Consider the following 17,330-nt stretch of genomic DNA (forward strand, 5'->3'; position numbering starts at 1 on the left):
TAAGGGTCTAACTTCATTCTTCTTCATGCAGATATCCAGTTTTCCCAACACCATTTATTGGAGACTGTCCTCTCCCCATCATGTATCCTTGGCACCTTTGCCAAAAATCAATTAAATATAAATCCATATATTTGTATCTGGGCTTTCTGCTCTGTTCTATGGTTTATATGTCTGTTTTTATGACTGTATCATGCTGTTTTGATTACTACCGCTTCAGAGTATGTTTTAAAGTCAAGTAATGTAATAATGCCTCCCACTTTGTTATGTTTGCTCAATTGCTTTGGTTATCTGGGATCTTTTGTTCCATACAGATTTTTACAATTGCTTTCCATATAAATTTTAGAATTGCTTTTTCTATTTCTGTGAAGAATCCTTGGACTTTTTATGGGGATTGCATTGAATCTGTAGATCCCTTTAAGTAGTATGGACATTTTAACAATATTAATTCTTTCAATCCATGAACACATATAATGTTTCCATTTATTTCTGTCTTCAATTTTTTTCATCAATGTTTTACAGTTTTCAGTATACAGGTATCTTACTTCCTTGGTTAAATGTATTCCCAAGTATTTTATTTTTCTGGTAGCTACTATAAATGAGTTTGTTTTCTTTCTTTTATAGGTACTTCATTGTTAGTATATAAAAACATTACTGGTTTTCTAATGTTGACTTTGTATTCTGTGTCTTCACTGAATTTATTTATTCTAACAGTCTTTTGGTGAAATCTTTAGGGTTTTCCACATATTTAAAACCATGTCATTTGCAAACAGGAACAATTTAACTTCTACTTTTCCATTTGGATGCCTTTGATTTATTTCTCTTGTCTAAGTGCTCTGTCTAGGACCTCCAGTACTATGCTGAACAGAAGTGGTAAGAGTGGGCACCCTTGCTGTGTTCCTGATCTTAGAGGGAAAGCTTTCAACTTTTTCTGTTTTTCCATTGAGTATGATGTCAGTTGTGGGCTTGAAATATATAGTCCTTACTGCACTGAAGTACATTCCTTCTTTTCCTAATTTGTTGAGTTTTTATCATAAGAGGTTAATGAATTCTTTCAAATAATTCTTCTGCATCTATTGAGATGATCATAGGTTTGTCACTCTACATTGTTAGTGTGGTGCATCACCTTTATTAATCTGCATATGTTAGCCAGGCATGGTGGCTCACACCACTAATCCCAGCACTTTGGAGGCTGAGGCAGGTGGATCATCTGAGGTCAGGAGTTTGAGACCAGCCAGGTCAATGTGGAGAAACCCCATATCTACTAAAAATACAAAAATTAGCCAGGCATGGTTAGCGCATGGTGGCATGCACCTGTAGTCCCAGCTACTCAGAAGGCTGAGGCAGGAGAATTGCTTGAACCCAGGAGGTGGAGGTTGTAGCGAGCGAAGATCATGCCATTGCACTCCAGCCTGGGTGACAAAAGCAAAACTCCATCTCAAAAAAAAAAAAAAAAAAAAAAAAAATTGCCTATGTTGAACCATCCTTGCATCCCTGAAATAAATCCCACTTGGTAACAAGGAATGATCCTTTAATGTGCCATATAATTCAGTGTGCTACTATGTGTTCAGGATTTCTGCATCTATGTTCATCAGGGATGCTGGCCTGTGATTTTCTTTTCTTCTAATGTCCTTTTGTGGCTTTGATATCAGGGTAATGTTGGCCTCATAAAATAAATTTGGAAGTATTTCCTCTTCAGTTTTTTGGAAGAGTTTAAGAAAAAATGGTGATATGGTTTGGCTATGTGTCCCCACACAAATCTCATCTCAAACTGTAATCTCCATGTGTGGAGGGAGCAACATTGTAGGTGGTGATTGGATCATGGGGGCGCTTCCTCCCATGCTGCTCTCATGATAGTGAGTTCTCACAAGATTTGATAGTTCAAAAGTGTGGCACTTCCGCCCTTGTTCTCTCTCTCCTGCCACCATGTAAGATGTGCCCTGCTTCCTCTTCACCTTCTGCCATGTTTGTAAGTTTCCTGGGGCCTCCCCAGCCATGCAGAACTGTGAGTCAATTAAACCTGTTTTCTTTATAATTTACCCAGTCTCAGGGAGTTCTTTATAGCAGTGTGAAAACAGACTAACACAGACTGGCATTAATCCTTCTTTAAACATTTGATAGAACTCGACAGTGAAGACATCCCTTAACAAATTATTGTCACTATTGTTAATAGTCTTTTAATGTTCACACTAGAGAGATAAATTATTGACACAACAATTACAGTATTAATTCCGAACTTGACTGTGGATTTTCTTTTTAACAGTGAGTTTTTATACTTTCTTGTTACTAATTAGCATCCTTTTATTTCAGCTTGGAGAACTCCCTTTAATGTTTCTTTTGAGACATGTCTGGTAGTGATGAACTCCCTTAGCGTTGTCTGGGCAAGTCTTTATGTTTCTCTTTGTGAATTACAGCATTGTTGAATACAGTATTCTTGGATGACCGGGTTTTTTTCCTTCAACACTTTGAACATGTCACCCCACTCTCTCCTGGACGATAAAGTTTCTGCTGAAAAGTCTGCTGCTAGCATTTTTGGAACTCCCTTATATGTGATTTGCTTCTTTTCTCTAGCTGCTTTCAGAGTCCTCTTTTATTTTTGACAGTTTAACTATATGTCCTGATATAGTCTTGTTTGGATTGAATCTGATTAGAACTTTTGATCTTCCTGTACTTATTTATACCTTTCCCCAGATTTGGAAAGTTTTCTGTTGTTATTTATTTAAATAAGCTTTGTAACCCTTTGGTTTTCTCTTCTCCTTGAACTCCTATACCTCGACTTTTTGTACTTTTGATACTGTCCTATAAATCCTGTAAGCTTTCTCCATTACTTTTCATTCTTCTTTCTCCTCCTCTATGTAAGAAATCTGTCTTCAAGTACAGATTACTTTGCTTGATCAGTTCTTCTATGGATGCTCTCTATTGTATTTTTCATTTTATTCATTACATTTTTCAGCTTTATAATTTTTTATTTTTTAAATAATTTCAATCTGTTAAATTTCTCATGTTGCTCATCTACTGTTTTCCAGAGTACATTGAATTATTTCTATTTTATTGAGGTTTGCTAGCTTCCTTAAACAATTATTTTTTAATTCTTTTTCAGGCAGTTCATGTATCTCCATTTCTTTTGAGTCAGCCACTGAAAGGTCAGTGATACTTTTGGTAGTATTAAGTCTCCTTGTTTTTTCACATTTCTTGTTGTCTTATACCAATATCTGTACAATGAAGAGATAGGAACTTATTCCAGTCTTTGTAGGCTGGCTTCATCTGGGAAGCACTTCACCAGTCAGCCTGTCCAGAGAATTTAGGGAGGCCATCTGGCATGGTGCACAAGCAGGCTTGCTGCTGGAGTCCTCTGGGAGGCTGGCCTGGTATCTGGGTCAGCAGGTAGGCAGAGCTCAGCTGGTGCTGGAGCAGATGTGGAGGCCTAGGTCTACAGGGGTTGGTCTGAAGCCTACCTAGAATCATAGGACCTGCTCTGAAGCCAAGGGGGCTGGCGTAGATGCTCGGCATGTGGGTGCTGGCCTGGAACCTGGGTCCACAGAAATGATCCTACAGCCTGGGTCCATGGGGGCTGGTCCAGTGCTGAGATGTACTGGGATGGTACTGAAACCCTGGGTCTCTCAAGTATGGGGTTGCAGTAGCCGGCCTGGAGGGTGGGGCCACGGGGAATGGCCTTGTATTGGGGCAGACCTGACACCCAGGGCTGTGTGGGCCAACCTGGCTCTCAGCTGGTCTGAAACCTGGAGAAGGCCTGAAGCTGGGACAGCTTGGAGCCTGTATCCACAGGTGTCTACCTGCGGGAGCCAACCTGGTACTAAAGGGAGCTCTGAGTCCAGGGACACTGGGGCCAGCCTGGCCCTAAGACAAGTCTAAAACTTGAGTCCATTGGGTCTGGCCTGGTGGTGGGGGTCGGAGGAGCTGGAACCTGGGGCTGCAGAATCCTGCTTAGTACCAGCCTAGGCTTGGAGGCTCAATCCATGGGTAGATGCCTGGAGTCTGGGGTTGTGGGGACCTGCCTGGCACTGGGTTTCACTGGGGTGGGCCTGGTATTGGGTTCCGAGACAAAATCTTATGCTCACTGCCCTCTCCCTCCTCTAAGCAAAGGGTGTCTTTCTCCACATTGTGCTGCCTGACGTGGCAGGCTGGGGGCAGTGATATAGATCATGTAAAACTGTTCTTTCTACTCTCTTCGATGTGTTTTTTCTGATTTCTCTGCTACATGCAGGTGCTGTCATCTCTCACCTGGCTTCCTTAGCTCTTATTAAGGTATTTTTGTGCAAGAATAGTTGTTCAATTAATGTTTATTTGGGAATACAAGCACTGGGAAGTCCCATTCTATCATTTTGCTGACCTCCACCAAAACACAGATTTGATTTTTAAGGAATTAAATTTCTATCCAAATCTTCAACTTCCATGAGATTAAGGGTCTCTTTTCCTATCTTCCCCTTCACAATCCTGTACAGCAGGAATGCCATCTCCCACACATCTGAATCTTATTATCATTACCAGTGCCTAAAAAATCCTCTGGGACCAAAGGGATAATTTGACAATTCTTTCAATAGGTATGCCACAAAAGCTGCACCCCTTTCCATCTACTCATCTCATTAACAATAATTATTTATACAATTATTAATACTTTATTTCCAATAAAATACTTTTACATATTTAATAATCGCTTACAAAAAACTGTAATATGAGTCTCTAGATTAATTTCTTTTCAATAAACTGATGAAGCAAATACAACTTACCAGTTCTACACTTCCAAGAACTTAAAAAAAAGGGCTTCAGAAGTAGACATTTGTGTATCTTGAGAAGCAGTGGCACCTCTTTAGTTTTAGCTCCCATCAATACTGGCTAAGGAGGAAAAGGGAGCTAAGGTCTCTGCTAAAAGGGAACTGAGGAAGGTGCTATACACATTTTGCTGCCTATACTGGTAGAACTTGTTTGGTTTGGTCGTTTTGTTTGAGAATTTTTCCAAGTTACTTTGCTCTTTAGACAAGAAGAAACATGTATCTAATGAATTTTAATTGATTTTGGTCCTGTAAAATATCTTCTGCTTTTCTTATCAAATCAAGCTAGAATGTATAAAAATTATCTGTCAAACTATAACTGCTGAGAATATGGTTGAGAAAAAATACAGACAGGATAAGTAGAGACCGTCTGTTTTAATCTCTAAAAAGAATGCTCCCTCAGTTTCTTGCCTCCTACATTTAAAAAGATTCTGGCAGCAAACGTAGTACTCTGGATATAAGGAGATTTTTTTGTTTATGTATGTTTGATATTGTTAAATCAAGTTAAAGCTAACGCTTCCTCTTTACATATTTTAAGTTCAGCCCAAAGGTTTCTCCATATGTAGTAAACTGTAACCTAGCTGGAGATAATAAACAGACTGTAGCCACACTTGCGCCAATCACTGAGTTTTGGCCAATCAAATGTGGCCAATTGTTCAAAGCATGTTCAAATAAGCCAAATGCTGAGCTATAACCAATCCAGTTGTTTCTGGACCTCACTTCCATTTTCTGTACACCACTTTCCTCCTTCTGTCCATAAATCTTCCACCATGCAGCTGCACCAACTCAGGAGGCTGCCTAATTCACAAATCATTCTTTGCTCAAACTCTTTTAAATTTAATTTGGCTAAAGTTTTTAACGGTATTTTTCATATTAAAAAATAAACTTTAAAAAATTGCCACATTGTCCTACCTTCCAGTTTTTCAGAGTAAATCAAACAGCACTTTTATAAAACTACTGGAATTGAAACAGCCTTTGAAAAATTGTGAGAAAATTGTAACAGTGAAAAAGACCTGATCTAACCAACCCCCATCTTGCCTTGAACCTCCAAACTGCCCTTAGGTATTGCTGGGTTTGGGCCAAGCTAACTTTGGGAGAAATTTAGTTTTTAGTTTAAATGATAATAGTACTTCCCCAAAAGTAAACCATCTTTTAAAGCTAATAAAAGACCACCAGGTTAGGAGATGAGAGGAGCCTGAATTCTCCTAACGTGTAAACATAAATGATTACCAGTCACTGTTTCAGAAGTCACAAGATTTTCAACTTCCCCAGTTACTCCTGCAGATAACATCACTACTGTAGAATCTAAGATTGGCCTTTTGAGATGTCTTTTCAGGTTTTTGCATTTCTGACTACCAATGGCTCCACCTGGACCTACCAACCACCTGTGTGCTCCCACCCAGAAGCGGACTTAACACAGTAGGACTATTTTCCACACCCCTATGATTACATCCCCAACGAATTAGCTGCACCCATTCCCTTGCCAGCCAAACTATCCTTAAAAAACCCTGGCCTCCAAATTTTGAGGGAGGCTGATTTGTTCAATAATAAAAGTCTTCTGTTCAGCTGGCTCTGCATGAATTAAACTCTTTCTCTACTGAAATTACCCTGTCTTGATAAATTTGCCTGTGGGCAGCAGGCAAAAGGAACACATTGGGTGGTTACAGAATTGCAAAGTGGTAGACTTATGACTGAATTTATAGACTCTGCATGGCACTTCTACTTCTACTTCCCCTTTCCTTCCTTCTGCATCCACTTCAGCCAAATCCTTTCTATAATTCTGCTGAGGAAACATGACATTAATGACTCATTAAGGGTTGAGAGTGACTGAGTTCCCTTCACCTCTAAATTTCTATTCTTGGCTCTCTGGGTTGGAATTTTTTTAAAAAAGTATATTTCTATACTGAGTCTTCTGTGCCCTAGTTTCCACACACAGGAGAAACCAAGCTTACTGCTTAATAGTCTGGGTGCTTTGTAGAAATATATATACACACACACGTATATATACACACATATATACATATACATATACACAAATGTGTGTGTGTGTGTATGTGTATATATATATATATATATAATCTGGCTCGGTGTAAGTATGTGTACCTAGGAAGTCCCTGTAACATTTAATGCCCATATCATTCTTTTGTTATTTATGTACCATTAATATATTCAGGTATCTTCTTGTGCCTATATATTTTTACTCCCTCAGGAAAGTAGGTCAAGGACTATGAGTGTCCTGCTTGGGGTCAGGTTCCAGTTCATGCTGAGGTCCAAAGGGAGTAAGTGGATGAGCAGATAGCTGACAGAACACTCAGGGGCATAGGGAGGTGGAAGGTAGTTTTATTCAGCAGCTCTCTCATCAGCAGCCCACTCACATTAGCTCTCTCACACTGTTTGCCTTGTCTCGACTGCTTAGTCCAGCAGCTCCCACACACAGCTACGCGGCCAGCTCTCCCTTCAGGGTCAGCATCTTAAATCTCTCTCTCTCTCTGGGTGTGAGCGAGCCGAGCTGTGTCCTGGCTCACTCCTATCCATCTGCAAAGATGGACAGCTCCAGCTCTCTCCTTCTCTGGGGGCAAGTGCACCCATACAATGTCAGTAGGGCACTTATACCTTTTACAGACAATAGTGGCTTAGAGCCAAATGATGAGTCTTATTATGGCACGGCTACATGACTGTGATAACAAGTGGAGTTAAACACCTGCGCTGTAGACTCGCTGAGTCATTCTGGATGTTTACCTCGGCCTATCCTTGACCAAAGCACAGCCATGTTCTTTACATTGAGTTACAATTATCCATATTTTCCACAATGCCCAACCTCCTTTGTTTCTAGTTAGTACTCATAAATGTTAGATACAAGACATTTAAAGTATGGTTTGTTTTCTCTGTGTATCTTGCAAATGAAATGATGACTGATACTTGGAAACCTTAAATCTAGCAGAAATGGAACAATTCTTTCCAAGACCATTTAATACTTTCTACATTTAGAACTAAATGACTAACAGTCCTGTCACTAGGCTAACATTGCATGGCCTCTAATATTTGTAGTATGCATTTTCTGTACATACTACAAACTTCTGTCCTCGTCAACCACACAAGTGGCCCTTTTTGACACATCCTAATTTCCACATGGCCATTTTGTTATTTTATCCACTTGCCTATAAGGAAAATCAACTTATCTGTGATGCTATTTAGAGAATTTCAGATTTTGTGAATTTTTCATGATTTTATAAAGAATTGTGCATTTTTAAGTGAAATTTATAAAGACACAAAGCATATACCAAATACTAAGCATAACTCTGGACTTCAACATCTTTCATCCATTCTACCACCCACCCTAAACTAACTGCTAAACAGTGTATTACTCCAATGAGAAATCCCTGAAATGGCAACAGGTACCTTTCTTTTATGTCCCAAGACACAATATGGATAAAACTGAAGAGATAGTAACAATATGGATAAGAGACTATAGAATACAATGAAAAGAAATCTTTAGTTCACAGAGTTCTTGATAATTAAAACCTTTAGTTCACAGAATTAACTGATAACTGAAATTAATCTTGTAAATATTAATAAGTCAATGATAAAAAGCAAGTGAAGATCCTACAACCCTGGAGGATGTTGAGAAAACAACTTGAAAAGGCTACTCTTAAAACTTTGCTACTACAAAATATGTTGTGTGGCAACACTGGCATGGCCTGGCTGCTTGTTAGGAAGCAAATCTCAGGCCCTACTACAGACCTCCTGAATCAGGACTGAGTTACTAGCATGTTTATCTCATCACTACCATCTGTCATGCATACACTCTGCATACACATTACGGCTCTCCAACTATTCTGTTGAAGATTAAAGAACTTTTAAATATGTAATAGGTTTTTATATCCGTACCTTTAATGGAAAGGCCTTCCATTCCATTACCTTCAGCTGGGAATTTTGGCCCTAAGACACTCCTAGAAGTCAGAATGGGCCTGGGACTATCTGTTCATTCATTATTTGTTTTTTGATCCTTTCTAGACACTCAGGACACAACAAAAACAAAAACAAAAACATTTTGTAAAAGGAACTAGATACACATAGGTAAATAATCACTAATCTGTAACAGACCGTGTCTCCTACCACAAACACAGTGAGGCATTCACCACACATACAAGGGAGGTTCAGAGACTGGGGAACCAAAATACACTAATGTCCACCTCAAAGGTTGAAATTAACTATTAAAACCACATAAAAGTATCCACAAAAACTTATACACAAATGTTCATAGCATTTATTCATGAAAGCCAAAAAGTAGGAACAACCTAAATGTCCACCAACTGATGAATAAAGAAGATGTGGCCGGGCATGGTGGCTCACGCCTGTAATCCCAGCACTTTGGGAGGCGGAAGCAGGTGGATCATGAGGTCAGGAGATGGAGACCATCCTGGCCAACATTGTGAAACCCTGTCTCTACTCAAAATGTAAAAATTAGCCGGGCATGGTGGCACGTGCCTTTAATCCCAGCTACCCGGAAGGCTGAGGCAGGAGAAGAGCTTGAACCAGGGATGCGAAGGCTGCAGTGAGCCGAGATTGTGCCACTGCACTCCAGCCAGGCGACAGAGCGAGACTCCATCTCGGGGCGGGAAAAAAAAAAAGATGTATTATTATCCATACAACGGGATTTTCTTCAACCATATATTGAATGATTTAAAAAAAAAAATAGGAGTCTTGCTCTGTTGCCCAGGATGGAGTGCAGTGGCGTGATCTTAGCTCAGTCCAACCTTCGCCTCCTAGTTCAAGTGATTCTCCTGCCTCAGCCTCCCGAGTAGCTGGGATTACAGGTGCATGCTACCATGCATGGCTAATTTTTTTTGTATTTTTGGTAGAGACGAGGTTTCACCATCTTGGTAAGGCTAGTTGATACATGTTGTAACACGGATGAAGCTCGAAAACATTATCCGAGGTGACAAAAGCCAGATACAAAAGGCCATAGATTACATAATTTCATTTCTAGGAAAGCCCACAACAGCATAATCCATAGAGACAGAAAGTACATTATTGGTTGTCAGGGGCTAGGAGAAAATGTAGAGCCTGGGGAACGACTACTAATGGGTATAAGGTTTCTTTTTGGGGATATGTAAATATTCTAAAATTAGATTCTGGTGATGGCTGTACAACTCTGGCTATACTAAAAACCACTGAATTGTACACTTAAAAATATGAAAGACAGGTCGGGCACAGTGATAATCCCAGCACTTTCAGAGGCTGAGGCGGGCAGATCACGAGGTCAAGAGATCAAGACCATCCTGACCAACATGGTAAAATCTCGTCTCTACTAAAAATACAAAAACTAGTTTGGCATGGTGGTACACACCTGAAGTCCCAGCTACTCGGGAGGCTGAGGCAGGAGAATCACTTGAACCAGTGAGGTGGAGGTTACAGTGAGCCAAGGTCGCACAACCACACTCTAGTCTGGCAACAGAGCAAGAATGTCTCAGACAAAAAGAAAAAAAGAAAAAAAAAATATGAAAGACAAAAGCAGAGGGAAGGTCTGCAAGCATCAACGTAACTAGAGAGAACAATAAGAGAAAACAGCCTGCGCAATGGCTGCATTCATCCAAAGACAGACACTGAATTTCTCTACACAATGTCTGGTATTTCTACCATCATTATTCAGTTAAAATTTAACTGTGTCTTTAGGAAAAGATATGTCACAGAAACGATTATCACTGGCAAGATTTCTCTCCTTGATCAAACTAGGTAGGCTCCTTCTGAACCCTTTTTCAACTGGGTCCCTATCCTTGGGCATGTCTTCAAGAGTCGAATTTTAGCAGAAATCCCCCATCCTTGATAGCTGACCGAACTCAAGCCGCACCATCCCCCAGATGATGCCTGATCACCTTGGCCTGCCTGCCTTCAGCAAGAACCGTTAAATCGTTTTACTCAGAATACTCCCTAATTCTTAATGTTTCCTCTCTTAGTAATTTTCCATCCACTGATCCCCATACCGCTCCCTCACCATAAATTCCCACTTTTCCTCTTTGTGTTTGGAACTGAGCCCAATCTTTCTCCCCTACAGCAAAACTCCATTGCAGATGTCTCTATAGCCACTGCAACAGTCTCCCTGAGAACATTCTCTTTACTATCACTTAAATGAATACCAAAAAGAAAAGTCATTCCCTTTATTTGAACTAATTACTTAATCTGATTTCAAAACAATTCAGGATTGGGGTTTTCCTGTCTTGTTATTGGTATGCTATGAGTAACCGATCCACCTCAGAGTAAGAAATGGCAACTTCCAGGCTGATGGGGGGAAAAAAGGCCACATCAATTGGATTTTTTAATTGGATTTTACATTTGCATTTCAGATTTAAGAATTCAGACATTTAGGTTTTTTAAGAAATCTTTTCCAATAGATGTTAGAAGAATTATCCCCCTCCATACACAAGTAGAATAACCAAAAATGTCTCCAGAACTGCCAAATGCCCCCTAGGGCTGGTAAAATCTCACATGATTGAGAACCACTAAAGTTCAATGTAACACACCCAGGCTGGGAAGTATATTGACATTTCAAATCTGAAGAAGCAACTACACTAAGGGGAGGCTAATACTGCTGGACACGTTACCAGAAGCCAAGGTGCAAAACCGCCCAAAACTAAAATTTCAAAGTAGCCACTGACTCTAGAAATTACCCGTTCTTGGGAACAGAGTAAAAATACCCTAATACATAAACACACAGATAAGTAGGAAAAAAAAACTGGCAGCCATCACAAAGCTTCATCTAGATCTGTACTGTCCAACAGAGCTTCCTGAGATGATGAAAATGTTCTATACTGCGCTGTCCAATTCCTGTGGCCACTAACCACATATGCAGCTCTTGAAATGTGGTTATTGCAACTAACAAACGGAATTTTTTACTTAATGTTCATTAAATTTCAATTGCCACAAGTGGATCATGAACTGGACAACACAGATCTAGACCTTACTATCATTTGTCTTGTTGCTGTTGTTGGTAGAAGTTTAAGTTTCCCTTTTCATCAGGCAATTTTTTAGTATCATCTTGCCAGGGTAGAGAGATAATTCTCTGTTAAACCTGGGGGTGGGGGAAATAAAAGACCAATGCCTGCCCCTGACCACACCCAGGCAGATCCTCTGAAGGACAAGTATATTGGCCTCTTGTTTGGCTGTGTGTTCCACTTCTGTGTCCTTATTTCATTTTTGTATCACCTGAGTGTTCAGCTAAATCCACAAGGGGCTGCTGGCCTTCTATGAAAAAGATCCACATATAAAGAGACAAGCAGTTTGGGAAAGATAGAATTGGTAAAAGGGGGAATTACTTCATTCACTTATTTGGTTTAATTAACTCTCTCTCAGGTAGAACGTAATATCCATAAAACAGGACCGTTCTCTGTCTTTTTACCACTGCATCCTCAGGACCTGGAACAAAGGCACAAAGTAAATGTTAAATATTTGATGAACTAATAAATAATAAGAACAAGAATAGTACTCATGTGCCAGGAACCATAGTTTTATAAATATATTAACTTCTTTAAACCTCACTATAATCCCATATGGTATGCACCATTAGCCTCACTGTGAGGTATGTTTTATTATCTCATTACAGACGAGGATATTGAGAGATGGAGGGGTTAAATAATGTTCCCAAGATCACCCAGATGGTAAGTGACAAAACTGTAATCTGAATCCTCCCACATACGGAGCTTATTCTCTTACTTAAGCTTTTTTAAGATACTAATGAATTATCTAAGGATTTCAATATCAGAGCTACCGAGCTACTTTGCATCCTGCCCCTTATCCCCAATTCTGTTATATCAGGAAAAGTTTGGTATAGATACAAAACATCTATAATGAAATATGATTACAAGATACATATTAGCAGAGAGAACGCAACATAATGCAGAAGAGCACAAACAATTCAGCCCATGAGCAAGTGAATATATGTATCTATGAGGGCCACACATTTCACACAGTTAAGGTAAAATGGTCCAAGGCTCTGAACATTTCAGCCCCTGATAAAGGGTAACAAGCATCCCAGGGAGAAGGAAAGGCTTGTGTAAAACCATGAGGATGTATGATATGGATGGAAAGTTGGGCTGGAGCTATGGAAATTCAGGGAGTTGTAAGAGGGGAATGGAAAAGCAAACCAGAGAGAGACTGTATATGCTTCTTAATGTCGTGCCCGGTTTCAAAAACCTCTCTTAGCACCCTACTCCACTGTAAGGCAGATCCAACAAGGGACTCAGCCCAATATGATTCTACAAAATGGGTAAATGACATCTGGGCCTGAACTGAGTGTCCCAAACTTCCCTCAGTCCAACTAACACATCCCCAAGGGCAGATGAAAACTGGTCCCACTGGAGAAAGATTCAATTGGATAGAAAATGATATTCATTATGTCTGATGCTTTATCAGACTGAAGTAAGAGGCAGTTCCAAGAGTAAGTCAATTTCTTAGTTTTTCTTCACTATTCCCACAGGTATATGGACAACTTTAACTTTCTATAATTCTAACCGTTTCCCAGAGCTGAAAGACTACATTTTCCCATCTCTTTGCCTATTGTCTCCCATGAGTACATTTCCTTTACCTAATCCTTAACAGGAGCTATTACTCAAAGCTTAATATTTGGTCTCACATTTATTTTCCTAATACTCTTTAACTCAAATTTAACCATGAAACCTTTACTTCCAACCTCAGCACAACTCAATTTCTGTAACTATGTTATCCACATGTCCCTACTATTTGAAATGTGGATAGTATGAAGTGAAATGTGTACTAACTGTAAAAAAAAAGAAACTCCATACTTTTATAACTTTTTATTATTTATGATAGTGTTGAACTTACACTAACATTGAAAAGCATACTGAAATGATAGTATTTGGGATACAGTAGATTAAACATATTACTGAAATTTATTTCACCTGTTACTTTACACTTTTTAATGTGGTATCTAGTAAATGCTGAATTATACACATGGCTCATATTTCCTCTAAAACTATCTCTACTAAGGCTGTCCCTAAAATGCAACAGGTTTAAAATGGGTCCACCACTAACAAGCTCCATGACATCTCTGTGCCTCAGTTTTGTCATCTATAAAATGGAAATACTAATTGTAATAGAGGATGATAATAGTAAGAGCTAAGTCTAATTGTCACAGTATCTCTGTGAGGCTATCATTTTCATTTTATAGATGAGCACACAGAGGCACAGAGAAATTAAGTGACCAGCCAAAAGTTACATAGTTAATAAATAGTGGAGTCCAGATGTCAGCCCAGGCAGTCAGCTCCACGGTCCAGCTTTTAATCACTGTCTCTCATGATATTCACCCTCAGAAATGTAACAAAAACTCAATGGGTTAATATAGGTAAAACATTTCAAACCGTTCCTGGCACACACTAAACTGTCCTTTGTGTTTAACTAGTATCACCCTTACCCCCATGCCCAACCTACTTCCCCATTTCCACACAGGTAACAACCTTTCTCCCCACTTCCCAGACCAAAACTTCAGGTTCATCTTTTAACATTTCTCCCTTTTTCATCTCCTATATCTAGTCGGTCCTCTCTACTCTTCCTTAAATGTTTTTAATGCAGCTACTCCTCTAGTTCCACTGCCACCTTACCCCAGCCCTTCAGCCCCTCACACTGGATGAATTAACAAGAACATAAATAGTGCTCATGTGCCAGGCAGGCTTCAAATCTATTAATTCATTTAAACCTTACTATAACCTTGTCTGGTCTCCAGGGCTTCCCCATCTGGGTCCTACCGGGTCTAGATTTCTTCAGCAGAACATTCTTCCTGGATTACCAATTTTATCCTGTGATAGGAATTTTAAAGGTGTATGGGTTCTTCACACTTGTGCCTATTAAGCTGATTTAAGTATGAGAGAGGGAGAGACGACGGGTGTTTCATGAGGGAGAGAAAAAATTTACAAGGATCAGAAAATTTAAAATTCTAGCCCCATCAAAAATCTCCCATGGAATTAAGTCTTCTCTGCAGCCAAACATAAGAGCATCACGTAGCCCCAGCCTCCCTATTCAACCTTACCTCTACTTCCCAACAAAAACTCTCCAGAGCAGTCAAACAAGTTTCGTCAATGTTCCTGGAGTAAAAAAATAGTAATTTTTATTCCCAACACTTCTCCACGAAGTTCCCCTCTGACTCAGAAATCTGAGCTCCTCCATAAACCCTCCCAAAACGCCCAGGCGAAACTAATCTCTCCTCTAAATTGCAATAAAACTTCTGTCTTACGCCACTCACTGTGGACCACAAAGACATATTCACCAGTTGGCAAATGTCACAACCCCAACACAGACCATGAACTACCAGAAGGCAAGCAGTTTAAGTCCCACATTTTTCACCACATGTCTAGCACAAGTCTCTACATAGAATACGCACCATGTGGCAAATGTTAATAAATAAATGAGTAAATAAATGGACAACGTAACAGAAATTATCTGTAAATACCCCAAGTTAGTCAACCTTATTTCCCTAACCATGAAATACCTTAAGGTAACAGAAGCGAAACTGAGTCTCAGTTTCAAGGCAGTGGTTTCACTGCACTTTCAAATTCATGATGTCTTCTTTGTTCATCAGAACAATCCCGTGAAGTACATACTATTATACCCTTAAGTCAACTGAGGTTCGAATAAGTAGTGACTTTCTTCAAGATCACACAGTCAGTAAATGGCAAAGCTGGGAAGAGAGACCAGGCCAGGAGTCCAGTGCTCTTTCCACGGTTCTAATTCATCTTTTAAATCTCCTTCCCCTCCTTACCATCTATAGAGTTAAATAAAAGGAGAGAGGAACCAGCAGACAATTCTTGATAACAATAACAACAGATGTGGTAAATTAATGTTCCAAAGAACATTTGCCTGAAATTGCTTTTTTTTTTTTTCTTTGATTCATCAAGGGCAAGTAACGTTTTGGGAGACATTGCATTTAAACCTCATTATTTCATTGGACTGTGAAATTATATTTCCATCTAAACCTAAAACCTTTCCAGACTCCAAAGATGGGTCCTCCCCTGCTCCACACTTACAAAGAAAGATAAGGCTGTTTCTCATCACAGAGAAATTAAGGAAGTAAGCAACGTTATGAGGACACAGCACTTTACAAAGTCAACTGGCAGTCGTTACTAAACGTTATAAAGGACTGGTCCCACACCTGACTGTCACCAGGAATGGAGTCTTTAAAACTCCTACTTGTTAAACATTCCGATTTAACACAGAGACACAAAGAACCTCAGTTCAGGGCAGTCTCAACCCATGAATGACCACATTGTTGGGTACTCTCCCTTCACACTGAAACTCAGAAATGGAAAGACATGGAGATCGACCCAAACCTGGGCCAACCGCACTGGCAAAGCCAAGAAAAACCAAGAACGCGTCGAAGGCGCCCGCCTCCGCCTCCTCTGCAGATCTTCAGGCCACTCCAAGGGATGCAGGAAGCTCCACTTTCTGCAGCCGCAGGTTCCAGCGCCCGGAGATTTCAGCAGCCGCCAGCTCACGTGTGAAGGATTTTCCTGGGGGTCTTACCTGAGTGCAGGCGCTGGGGAGGGGAGGCGTTCTTCCCAAGAACGGTGGCCCGAACAGCACGCTGCGCCAAGCCAGGGCGAGACCCCCACCCTGCGCCGGGCCCCTCTGCCTCACAACCACTCATGGGCCCAGTCCGGAGGCGCCGCGGTCCCGGCACCCACCTCCGCGCTCCTGGAAGGATGCGGAGGAGGCGAGAGAGAGGCGGCGGCTCCATAATGAGCTGCTCCCACAGCCTCTCCGCTCCTCGCCGTCTCGCCCTCCTCCCCCACTTACCCAGTTCTGCGCGTTATTGCTCAGCTTGACTTTCTTGCACAGGCTCCCAGGGATCTCCATGACCGCAGAGCGCGCTGGGCAGCCGGGTTTCTCCGTGCCGGGAGGGTAGCAGAAGGAGGCAGGCCAGCGAGCGGGGCGGGCCTGGAGGGCGGGGCCTCCTCGCGTCGGGGCGGGCGCGCGCTGACGTGCGCACGCGCCCGTGCTCGTGGCCTGGGTTGCGCGGCGCATGCGGCGCGCCTCGGAAATGGGTCCGGGGCAGAGGTCTGCGGGGAAGGGCGAAGCGCCGGGATAGAACCGGAGGTAGAAGCTGGGGACGGAGCTTCAGCGCTCGCGCCCGCGCGAGCGCGCACGGCGCTCCTCCTTCCAGATCGCGATGAAAGGGCGGGGCCTGGGATGCAGTCGTGAAACTGCACGCACCTCTGCGGCTCCCAACCTATCTCTGAGCTAGCGCAGATCTCTAAGAGCGAGTACCAGCAGCCAGGAGAGCGGCATGGGGAGTGCGCGGCTGGCCACGCGTGGCACTCACTCAGCAGAGGCTGGTTGGGAGGATGCTGACGCGGGCTCTTGCCCCTTTGGCTACCCCTCCACAGGCTGGCTGACGGCCTCCTGTCCGCCCGTTCTGTGCCCCTGTCACCCTGGCCAGATGTTTTAAATGTTTTACAGCTTTGCAAAGGGAAGAATTGATTTACTGAACAGCTCATTCTCCACATTTTAACGCTTCACTTTAAAATTATACTCAAG

The 17,330-nt window shown here is 41.4% G+C and overlaps 1 protein-coding gene across 5 annotated transcripts in view; it reads right to left on the minus strand.

Moving 5' to 3' along the window:
• PAPSS1 (3'-phosphoadenosine 5'-phosphosulfate synthase 1) overlaps positions 1-16,707 on the minus strand; it is a 103,641-nt gene extending 86,934 nt beyond the window's left edge. For 2 of the 5 annotated variants that reach the window (XM_005555626.5, XM_045392723.3), the window contains exon 1: positions 16,590-16,707. In XM_005555626.5, the coding sequence (XP_005555683.3) occupies positions 16,590-16,649 (60 nt within the window). In that variant the 5' untranslated portion in view covers positions 16,650-16,707. Of the gene's footprint in view, positions 1-8,675; positions 8,805-10,137; positions 10,257-14,826; positions 14,882-16,316; positions 16,435-16,589 lie in introns of those variants that run through there. The other 3 variants (XM_015450723.4, XM_074040971.1, XM_015450724.4) reach the window with 3 other exon arrangements.
• Positions 16,708-17,330: the final 623 nt, after the last annotated feature.

This window comes from Macaca fascicularis, chromosome 5, assembly GCF_037993035.2.
Source record: "Macaca fascicularis isolate 582-1 chromosome 5, T2T-MFA8v1.1".
NCBI lineage: Eukaryota > Metazoa > Chordata > Mammalia > Primates > Cercopithecidae > Macaca > Macaca fascicularis.